Source organism: Cryptomeria japonica, chromosome 3 (genome assembly GCF_030272615.1).
Source record: "Cryptomeria japonica chromosome 3, Sugi_1.0, whole genome shotgun sequence".
Classification (NCBI taxonomy): Eukaryota; Viridiplantae; Streptophyta; class Pinopsida; order Cupressales; family Cupressaceae; genus Cryptomeria; species Cryptomeria japonica.
Genome location: NC_081407.1, coordinates 438389741 through 438401998, shown reverse-complemented (window position 1 = coordinate 438401998; position 12258 = coordinate 438389741). Strand labels below are relative to the sequence as shown.

The following is a 12258-nucleotide window of genomic DNA, read 5'->3' as shown; positions in this document are numbered from 1 at the left end:
CGCACTCTATCCTCTAAATGATCCCAACTCAAGGGCATGTGACATGGTCTACCATATAACACCTGATAAGGAGACATACCAATAGAGCTATGGTAACCATTATTGTACACAAACTCAACCAAATAGAGATAATCCTCCCAATGAGACTGTTGATCCATCACGTACATTCTCAACATATCCTCCAAAACCTGGTTCACCCTCTCTGTCTGTCCATCTATCTTGGGATGATAAGTTGAACTAAATTTCAACTGCGTACCCAAGTCATGCTAAAGAGCTATCCAAAATGCTGATGTGAACACTGGATCATGATCTGATATGATCCGCCGAGGAATACCATGCAACCTCACAACTCCCTCCAAGAAAACTCGAGCTACTGTCGTTGCTATATACAAAGACCTAATCGGAGAAAAGTGCACTACTTTGGTCAATCTGTCTACAGTGACCATAATAGCATCATGACAACATGAAGACATGGTCAATCCAACTATAAAATCCATAGATATAATATCCCATTTCCATCCTGGAACCAAATGTGTCTGTAGTAATCCTGCGGGATGCTGATGCTCTGCCTTCACTCGCTGACACTCTAGGCAACATGCCACAAAATCTGCAATATATCTCCTCATACCAGACCAATGATATATTTGTCTCAAATCCGTGTGCATCTTCTTGATACCTGGATGTGCCCAGTAAGGCGCATGATGTGCCTCTGACACGATAAAATCTCGAAGACCATCTGATAGTGGAACATAAATGCATCCAAAATGCCTAAGAAGTCCATCTAATTCTACTGAGTAACCTGCATATCTTCCCTCAAGAGCTCTACCTGCAGTAACCTCTGCAATAATCTCCTGATACCATACATCTAAAGAAAGCGCACTAAGAATATGGCTCCTCAAATCCACACTAAGAGACATTGCTGAAATTTCATGCCTCCTGCGACTCAATGCATCTACTACCACATTCTACTTACCCTGAATATATCTCACCTCAAATTCATCCTCGCACGAGAACTCAATCCAACATCTCTGCCTAGCATTCAAATTCGGCTGCATGAAGATATACTGCAAATTGCGGTGATCACTATACAACTTGAATCTATGTCCAAGAAGGAAGTGCCTCCATCTAACCAAAGCATGCACCACTGCTGCTAACTCAAGAGCATGGGTGGAATAATTCTGCTCATGATTCTTAAGTTTACGTGACTCACATGCAATCACACGACCATCCTGCACCAATACTGCTCCTAGACCCTCCAAAGAAGCATCCATGCACACCACAAAATTTCCCAAAGGATCTGGTACTGCTAAAATAGGTGCACTGGTCAAACACTCCTTAAGGATCTGAAATGCTATCTTGCATTGTTCTGTCCAAACAAACTTCTTCCCTTTTCTCTGAAGAGAAGTGATAGGATGAGCTATCCTGGAGAAATCTTGAACATATCTGCGATAATATCTTGCTAAACCCATGAAACCACTTACCTCTCCCACATTAGTGGGTGCTGGCCAATCGACAATCACCTGAATCTTTGAGGGATCAACTGCAGTACCCTCTCCAGAAATCACATGGCCAAGATATCTCACCTCTATCTGGAAGAAATCACACTTCGCCAAATTGGCGTATAGTTGATTCTCCCTAGGACATTGGAAAACCTGCCTCACTTGATCCTCATGCTCCTCAACCGATCTCGAATAAATCAAAATATCATCCAGAAATACTAATACAAATATGTCCAAATACAACCTGAATACACCATTCATCAAGCTCATGAAAACTGAAGGTGCATTCATGAGACCAAAAGGTAATACTATGAACTCATAATGACCATATCTAGTGCAAAAAGTTGTGCGATGAATGTCCACCTCCTGAATCCTCAACTGGTGATACCTAGACTTAAGGTCAATCTTAGAGAAGATTTAAGCATCCTTAATCTGGTCCAATAAATCATCTATCCGAGGCAAGGGATATTGGTTCTTCACCATCGCCTTATTAAGCTGTCTGTAATCAATGCATAATCGAAGAGATCCATCCTTCTTCTTCAGAAATAGCACAGGTGCACCCCAAGGAGACAAACTTGGATGAATAAACCCCTTCGCCAACAACTCCTCCAACTAAACCCTCAACTCATTCAACTCATGTGTGGTCATCCAATAGAGAGCTTTAGAAATAGGCTCAGCTCATGGCATCAAATCAATCTTGAAATTTATATCTCACCGAGGGGGCATATCTGGAATCTCACTAGGAAAAACATCTGCACACTCTTGAAGAATGGGATGCTACTACAATAAATCCTCTGAGCTAACTCCCTCATCCACATACTTCACTCTAACTGCAAACAACTGGTAACCCTTACGTGCACACCTCTTCATCTGCATAGCAGAAATCATGCAAAGAGAGATAGGTCTCTGAATACCTAAAATCTCCACACTCTTCCCACTATCATCCATCCACTGCACTCTCTTACCTCTACAATCTATCTATACTTGGTGAGTTCCAAGACAATCCATACCAAGAACCACATCATAAGATCCCAAAGACATAACATGAAGGTCCACATAAGTCCGGCAATCTCCTAAAACTAAAGGACAATTGAGCACAAGGGAATCCACTACCACTTTGGACCCCGTAGCTAACTCTACCTACCACCTATCGTCCTGCTTTGCCATAGCAAGCCTGCATCACTCTACTAGAAAAGGAGAAATAAAAGAGTCTGACGCTCCAGAATCAAATAACACTAAACAAGAGATACCACCTATCACACCTGATGTCTCTACAATGGTGGCTTGATGCTTAGCCTGACAGTTATCAACTGCCGCAAAAACTGTAGGCTCAGAAGTAGTTGGCTTCTACTACCCTGACATCTAAGAAGTACGCTGAGGACAATGAATGACAATGTGACCTAGATGTCCACATGGAAAGCAATCTCTCCTGATGAACACTCTGCTACCTAGTGTTGTACTTGACTTTTGAACACTGCCTGTACTGGAAGCTGGCTACAAACTATGCGCTTGCTGAGAAGGAGTAGGTCTCCTATCACGCTGACGATTGTCACTCCTATCAACCTGAAATCTGGCACCTCGAGCAAAGCTCTATCCCTGAGAAAACCTCTTCTTAAACCCCTAACCACTACGAAAAGTAGAAGGATGGCTCCTAGCATACCCTACAGACTGTTGTTGTGGTCCTCTCACTGTAGATCCTATAATAGGTGCACTAACTATCTGTACTCCAATTGCTCCTCCCGATGCTAATGAAAGATTCTCCTCTACTAGTCTCGCCTTCTCCACAATTGCCTCTAAGGTCTTAGGTCTATACATCCGAACCTCTCCACCAATACGATCATTAAGACCTCTCACAAAGTGTTGAATCAACATCGGCTCATCATTTGCATATCCTGCATATTGTCTAAGCTCAAAGAATCTACGCTCATGCTGCTCCACAATCATCCTCTACTGTCTCAAATCATGGAACTCATTGGCCTTCCTCTGCCTCCAATGATCTGAAATAAATCTAGCATGAAACCACTCGAAGAATAACTCCCATGATATCGTTGCTATGTCCAGATGCAACTTCTATTCTTCCATGTGCCACCATCTCATCGCAAAATCATGAAGATGCAAAATCGCACATCTTGCCTTGGTGTTACTGCTACACTGGTGAATAGCAAAACACCTACCTAAGTCCAATAACCATGTCTCTACCTCTATGCCACTGCCTAAGCCATCAAAAGTAGGAGGATGAGTCCTATTCAAATCTCTGATGTGACTAGCTACAAACGCATCCTGATCCACCTCAATTCTTCTCCTAGGAGAATGTGAATGCTCTCTCTCCCGATGCTCCGAATGACGATATCCCTCCTGCTACGTCTCCTCCTATCTCGGTCCTAGGCAACTAAGAAGCTCCTGAAGCATGTTCACCAACTATGGAATTAGATCATCTCTAGGCTGCTCCTACTCCTGTTCCTCATGGTGTGACTCTTCAGAAACCTCAGGACGAGGGTTCCTATGAGTACCCATGCGACCAGCATGATGAGGATCTCTACCCCTAACAGGCATTTTATCTAAGAAAATGCAAAGGAAACTATAAGATAAACATCTAAGGGAACTATAACAAGGAAAAATAAATAGCAGGGATAAAACCATTGGGTTACCCCATGCCAAATGCTAAATTCACAATGGGCTCAATCGAAACCAGAGTACCCACTGTTGAACTTGGCTCTGATACCAAGTTGTAATGCCCGCCAAAATACCCTAAAAAAACTAAACAATAATATACAAATGGAGATAATTTTTTTCTTAATTAACATCTAATAACAACTAACGCAACATAATACATCTCCATCTATTTACATTTATTAACCAAATAACCAATATGAACATACATCATTGTTCATTTCATAAATTAACACAAGCGAAAATAACACAACATCAATAATCTTTCTCTAGGGTACTTTAACATCATTACTTAATTCATTTCCACAATAACATACTACACACACGATAGGTATATTTCACCTTCATTAATGCATTATATTCTAATTCTTTAACAATGAGATATGAAACCTACAACATTACTTATTCCTCATGATATGCATAATTTCCTTTCTACCAATGCATCTATGTGAATCATTTCTATTTACTAGATCCAATTAACCTCTTCTAACATATTCACTTATTAATCCACGAATACTCCATTTTCAAGATTATTTAACATTCTAACTAGCATCTAAACATTGCATGAAATAATACATCTAATCCATAATGCAATTCCATTCTATTCCAACTATAATTCACTTTATTTCCATGATTCATAAAATCACATCTCTACAATAGTACAAATATAATATCTCTAAATTCCAATTTCCAATTACAATTCATCTTACAAATATAAGTACATTAAATACATCATAAGCATAGCTCTTTCTACTACAAGAATCCATCTACTATATAAAAGAATGTTACATCTCATACATTCCATCTTATTCATTACATAAATCTACTACAAGGTACATCCATAGTACATCATGAAGAAGAATCCGCATCCATGCAAGAAGAATCCAAGAGAACATCCCAATGGCTAAAAAGCACCAACCTCCTGACCATGTGGAACCAAAGGAACCACCCCCCATCCTAGGAGATGACACAAGGTCCAAACACATACTCTAAACCTAAGCTGGCACCTATAACCAAGGAGACTAACCACACAAGGACTCTCAAGCAAGAACTCACACATACAATAAGAATGAACTCCCAGAGGCATAAAATCATCAAGACATAAATGCATCCAATAAGCATAAGCATAATCATAAATCATAAAGGGGAAACACATGTAGGAATGGAGTGTCATCACATGTCATCCTCATAACATAATAACATAATAACACAAGGCACTAGCCTGATGGACATGTGGAGCCATCTCAACCTATGAGAGACTAAGGGAGATTAGCTTACCATCTTCATGGCCTTCTCATGCTTATCCTAAAACATCCTCCCTAGGACTAAGTCATGAGGCACAAATCAATTTATCATCTTATTAATTAATCTAACTACCCAACCCATCAATTATTAGGTTATCACTTATTTACAAATCACAGAAAACTCCAATGTGCCCTGGTGGTCTAGACTTCATGCATCCTTACAAGGAACCTCATGCAAGCCTAGGTCTTGTGACCCCGGTCATCACAAGGAAGCACACTCCTCCTAACATGGCCCAACAATAAATCACAAGAGGCTCTACCAACATAATTACATGAAAATAATACTCAAAGTAGCTAACAATTTTCATATATACCCTTACAAAATGAATAGGGCTACAACAACATATACAACATCAATACAAAAAAATGAGCCTCTTGGATAGCAATAACAAAGGCATTTCAAGCCATCAAATGCTGCCATCAAATAAAGAATAATATCACAACAAGGCCTACTCACTTGTTGGTCCAAAACAACATAAAAAATATCTCAATCATCCATGGCCAATCCACATGGAAGAGAGTCTAAAATACCCACAATAGTATTGTAAAGCGGAAAAAATCGAACCCTAGTTGTTCTCCCCTCCCCAACTCCGAGGGGAGAGAAGGGAGGTCACTAGGGTTGATGGTTTTCACTTAGGAGGGAATTTACATTCAAAAGAGAGGTTGAAACCCACAAGATGCAATCCCACACAATGCAAGATTGGATTCTAAATGAGTTTCAAGGGTTAAGACATCAAAGATACCCTCTTTTGTAAAGAATGTAGATAGAAAGATTGAACTAGGAATGCATGTAAAGTAGGAAATATTCGCTTATAAACAGAGATAGGGATATGGGATGAAGCTGTGGACCTAGAATTAGCAGTAAAATGTCGAGACGGTGTTGTTCTGCAAATTTGAGTGAAATTTGGCAGGACGATGGCGCCCGGCGTGCAGACGGTCCTCCAAAAAATCCGCAAAACGAAGGGGGATCTGATCGTCTCTGCACAAGGATTCCAGATCTTCAATTACAGCCGCATACCTGCAACCTACACATAGAAAAGAGAGGATGATTGGGGGATTAGGGATGAGGGGTTTGCCTTTAGGTCAAACCCCGGTTTTGGAATTAACCAAGAAATGAGAATGTTGTAAATGTAAATGTTTGTAATGTAAACAAGTATTGATACCTTGTTGTAAGAATGTTTGTATTCTTACATGCGAAGGTGTAATGTATGTAGTATGTTGTGTGTTGTATGTGATCTCCTCTTCAATGGTTGAACCCTTGTCTTGAATGCAACACCTAGCCTTGAATGGAGACTTAGAATGCTCAATTGTTTGAAGGAATACTTGAATGCTTGAATGTTTGAATGTTTGAATATTGCTTCCGCGTCTTTGCACATATGTGTCCTCCTCCCTTTTTGAGAGAGGAAATGTAGTTTATATACTTGTCAATTAGGGTTGATAGACTTATTTTTCTGACCTTAGGCCGACCAGGAAACAATATTTCCCAAATTGCAAACTTAAAGACCCGATGCCCAAAAGAGACCGGGCCCAAAATAGGGCCAGGGACCAAGGCGCTGGGCGCCATGGTCCTGGGGGACCAAGGCGCTGGGTGCCATGGTCTTGAAGGACTAGGGCACTGGGTGCCATGGTCCCACCTCTGGGGACAACAGGGTGCAAGGAGGGATCATGCCAAGGTGCAGAAAAATGCAGTTTTTGGTGTCACAAGAAGGTTTCGGGGTCTCCATTCAGGTTTAACGTTGCATCACCATCGTGAAGACCCAAATGCAGTCGAAATTTCAAGTGTCACAATTTTAGGACGCTACATTTAGCCCCCACTTTAGCGGGAGTATAAGCGTACGCTCATACTTCCGGTAAAGTACAAGGAAACAACATTGAAAGACTTTCACCACGTCAAGGAGGCAAGATAGACCAAGCCCCCAGTGGACTAAGGATCTTACAAATTCGATTGACAAAGTAAAAGGGAAGATCACGAGGGAGAACCAAATTCGATTGACTAATGAAACTAGTCCAGCACGTCATCTACCCCCCGATCTTGTTGATCAATATTTCGGGAAGGTAGGAAACAGGCTAGAGGAGGAACATCCAACACAACAGATGGAGCTATCACAAGATCCAAACAAGGGCTATGTTCATGTTCCGAGCCACGTTGTTCTTGTCTAGGAGCTAGGATAAGTGCTTTAGAAAATTCATTAGATAAATTGTTATCAACATCAACATATTCATATTCACTATCAGAATGAACAGGAGTAACATTTTCGTCATGCATAACATTTTCATCATGAATAACATTTATATCATCATCAAGATTTATAAAAATAGGATCTTTAACTCGCATAGGATCAAGACCATCATACATCTTATGTTTAGGAGATTTCGGCTCAATCTTTGGCTGAGGAGAAAATGGAATAATACTGGCTGAAGGTGTTTTTGGGGATTGCAAATTTTGAGAAGCAGCTGCCTGAGCTCTAAGACGACGTTTTCGTCGGCGTTCACGTGCATAACGATTTCGTCTAGTCTTAGTAGGAAGATTAGAAGATTGAGGAGGAGGAATGTTCTCCTCCTTATCACTTGGGTGTTTAGGTTGTGGTCTCTTAGGTTGAATAATAGGAGAAGAGGAAGGTCTCTTCTCTCCATAAGAGGAAGGAGGAGGAATTGCTCCATACAAAGGAGGAATATTTGGTTTAGGAAGGAGACCAAGTCCATCATGACGAGGAGGTATAGGTCTACTTTTAGAAAGTTTATTAGATATAGACATAGTCACATTCATAGGGATGGGTTGAGAATCTTCTTGAGGAAAGACATTAGTTTTATCTTTCAAAGGAAGAACTTCCTTCTCAAGAACGATAGGAATATCAAGTTTGGGTGTTCTAGGTTCACTTAGAGATAGGATCATATCTTTTTTCCACTTTTGATAAGATTTGAAAAGATGATCACTTCGCAGAGGAAGAGATTGGAATTGTTTAGGCCAAAAGTAATCAATAGGAACGCTAGAAGTTCTTTCAGTTGGTTTAAAGAGACTATGATTGAGAGTAACAACTTCACCATTATGGGGAAATTTCAAGCACTTGTGAATAGGAGAAGCAATAGCTTTCATGGAAGATAGCCAAGGATAGCCTAGCTTCACACGAAATTGTTCAGATGATGGAATAATAGAAAAGTCCACATCAAGGGGTTTGTTATGGACCTCAATAGGTAATGTAATAGAACCAATTGCAGGAGAAGAAAATGCATCAAATAATTTCACAACCACATTTGTTTCGTCATAAATTACTTGATTCAATTGCAAAGTAAGAAGAAATTCTTCAGTAATGACATTAACCATACAAGAAGGATCAATAAGCACTCCACGGCAAAGTGTATTCTTGACTTTTACAACTATATATAAAGGACCATCAGGTGCCCTGATAGTTTCACTGGAATCAAATGTGATGGAAGGTTCTTTAGGGATTTTCTGTTGTTCCACAAAGTTAATCACATTCGGAGTCATAGATACAAGATCATCAGGTGAGACAGAGGAGTCAGTAGTATCAATCGCATTAGAGGTATGAGAAGGCAATGGATCAGTAAAAATCTTAAGATTTTGGTTAGGAGGAGCTACAGATGTGTTGCCTTTATCATTCACACCAGAAATAGAGATAGTATTATTATCAATCAAATCTTGAATTTTACCCTTTAAAGAAAAACATTTTTCAGTATCATGCCCAGGATGACGATGAAATTGACAAAAAGATTTGTTATCAAAATAGGGTGAGTTAATCTTTGCAGGATCTATTTGCTTTATAGGAGGAAGAGTAAGCACATTTTGTTCCAATAACTTATTCATAATACTATGCAATGATTCAATCAAAGGAGTAAACTTTCTTTCTTTCTTGAAAAACTTAGAAATAGGAGGCACACCTGATGCTGCATTCACATTGTTGTTGATGATGTTTTCATTGAATTTAATGGACTCTCTGTTCGGTTTAAACTTCCCAAATGGTTGTTGACTACTATCACCCTTATCACTCAGAGTCATAGGATTTACTTGTTCCATTTGACTCACAGTCAGTTGATAATTGTGAAGAGTTGCGCAAAACTGTTGGAAAGAAGTAAACTCAGAAAACAAAAGTTTTTCTCTAATATCTTTTTGTAAATTAGAAATAAAGATTCTTTGAATATCGTTGTCAAGTACTAGAAAAGAAATTTGAGCATACAAATGCTTATATCTACCAATGAAATCAATCACTTTTTCTTTAACACCTTGTTCACAATGCATTAAATCAATCAAAGTAACTTTAGGGCTTATATTGTTTTGAAATTGTTGAATAAAAGCATTTGCAAGTTGTTCGAAAGAAGAAATAGAATAAGAAGGCAACGAGAAATACCATTGTAGGGCTTTATCTCTTAATGTTCTTGTAAACAGTTTTGCAAGCAACCTTTGGTCATAAGCAAAATCGGTACATATTGTTTGAAAGGTCTTAACATGTGTTAGAGGATCACCCTTACCATTATAAAGCTCCAAATGCGGGATTTCAACATGTTTAGGGGGGATAGCTCTAACAATGTCAAGAGAAAGTGGGCTCACAACATCAAATGTGGGCACACTAAACTTAGATTGATTCATAGAGGCAATTTGTTGCTGTAAAGAAGAGACAGTTTGTGCAAGATTGTTAATGGTCGCTTCAGTCGAAGAGTTCATATTAGACGTGTTAGATTGTGATGGAGGTATTATGTTATTGAAAGAAGGTATTGATTGAGAGTAAGGTGGTGGGACACTATGATAGTTAGTCATAGGAGATGATTGGAAAGGAGGAACACTACAAGGAGGAATGGAATGGTTAAATGAATTGCCCCCTTGCGTCATGTTTAGTTGTGGAGATATAATAGGAACACTTATTGAAGGAATGAATGAAGAAGTTGGATTGAATGAAGGCAGAGGGTTGATTGAAGAAGAAGGATTGCCCCCATGACTGGTGATCATAGGGGGAATGTCTTGTATTGAAGTAGTCATTATGTTTGATGTAAAAGTAGGTATACTAGCAATAGGAGTTGTCAAACGAATAGAATGATTAACTTGAGTAGGAGGTTGTGTATAACCTAAAGTTTCGGCACAACTCTTCATAGGAATCACATTCGAATCCACAATGTGTGCAATACCACGCAAAATATCAATTCCATTCTTATCACTTTGAACCATACGTTTTAGACCCTCAATTAATGAAAGAGCTTGACTATCGGGGTATTCTTGAGACATCCATTGTCGAAAATCATCAAATTGGTTATCCAATTTTGAAAGTTGTTCTACAGAAACCTCATGGAGAGCTTCTTCATCATTAAGAGGATTAGAGGAATTACCCATGTCCTCGTTAAAAAGGGCATTCAAATTAGGTTTCATCTCCTCAGTAATTAAACCTTGGAAAGACTTAATTCTAAGGCTTCATCTAACGGGAATAGTGTAAGTAGGGCTTATTGTTGTAAAACTCATGCACTAAAGAGAGAGAGAAGATTTTGAATTTTAGAGGTAACAAATTTCAATAAAATCAGCCAATCTCCTAGATTTAAGCTGTTAAATGCAATTAGGACAATCTCCCGAAATTTCAGAAAAAATGTCAGGGACCGTGGCGAACGGAGTGCACACGGTCGTCGCAACTTTTTTCAAAATTTTCAAGGATGAAAGTTATGATGATTTTAAAGCTAATCTGAAAAAATTGAGTGATTTTACGATCTATAGATAGGCCAAATTAAAGTTGCAATCTCAAAATTGAACCCTACCAAGATTGTTGAAAAATGTAAAATTTGAATTTTGAAAAAGAGGGGGAAACTGAAATTTTGAATTTTATGATTTTAGAGGGAATACTAAAAGCAATGCAAGTTTTGAAATTTAAAAGTTGACTCAATTTTATGCAAAATCCAAATTTGAAAGCGGAAATCAAAGTTGTTGTAATTAAACACCTAATTTCAAAAGTCACAAACTGCAAAAATTTAAATAAAGCACTGAAATTTCGAATGAATGCCAACACACTTTTCAGATTTAGGACTGTAAGAAACACAATTTTGATATGAATTTTAATTTCAACAATTTTTGAATGATTAGAAGCCTCAATCCAAGCAATTGCTAGACCAACTTTGACTTTAATTTTGAAAGTGTTAAAATTGATAAAATCAGCCAAAATTCTGGATTTTAGCAGAAAAATACAGTAAGATCTAGCTCCCAAAATTTCGGAAAAAATGTCGGGGACGATGGCGCTCGGGGTGCACACGGTCCTTGAAACTTTTTTCCAAATTTTTAGGGAGGAAAGATATTGTGATTTTCTTGCGGAATCCAAAGTTACAGCCGATTTGGAGGTGTTTTGATTAGTGAAATTATCAGTCAAAGGTTGAATCAAGAAGGTTTTAAAAATTAGGGTTTTGACATTTAACCACTTAATTTTCAGAATTAAAGCACAAATATGAATTGACAATTTGCAATAGAAGGGTAGATCTAAAACAAGCATTAACAATTAAACATTTGACAAGTTTAATTACTAAAAAGAAAATTTTAGGGTTTTTATGCAATCAACCTCTAAAATTTGCACAAGATCAAACATGAAAAATGTAATTAAGGAAGCAAATTTTTCAGATCTAACAATGAATAATCAGAATGAGGATGTTCACGTCGGGTTCACCAAAATGTAAAGCGGAAAAAATCGAACCCTAGTTGTTCTCCCCTCCCCAACTCTGAGGAGAGAGAAGGGAGGTCACTAGGGTTGATGGTTTTCACTTAGGAGGGACTTTACATTCAAAAGAGGGGTTGAAACCCACAAGAT

At 38.7% G+C, this 12258-nt stretch overlaps 1 protein-coding gene across 1 annotated transcript; it reads right to left on the bottom strand.

Moving 5' to 3' along the window:
• Positions 1–266: 266 nt before the first annotated feature.
• On the bottom strand, positions 267–1271 carry LOC131874232 (uncharacterized). Its single transcript, XM_059217512.1, has 3 exons — positions 990–1271; positions 677–851; positions 267–433 (listed from the first exon to the last, which is right to left on the bottom strand). The coding sequence occupies exons 1-3, from the start codon at positions 1269–1271 to the stop codon at positions 267–269; spliced, it is 624 nt and encodes a 207-aa protein (XP_059073495.1).
• Between the last annotated feature and the right edge of the window lie 10987 nt (positions 1272–12258).

What these genes read in the sequence shown, in the direction of transcription:
- LOC131874232 (XM_059217512.1), bottom strand. Translation starts at nt 1,271, where the DNA reads ATGGATGCTTCTTTGGAGGGTCTAGGAGCAGTATTGGTGCAGGATGGT. An exon ending in CGTGCGAGGATGAATTTGAG is followed by an intron (nt 852 to 989) that starts GTGAGATATATT and finishes GTATGGTATCAG; the next exon opens with GAGATTATTGCAGAGGTTAC. An exon ending in GCCTTACTGGGCACATCCAG is followed by an intron (nt 434 to 676) that starts GTATCAAGAAGA and finishes TGGTCACTGTAG; the next exon opens with ACAGATTGACCAAAGTAGTG.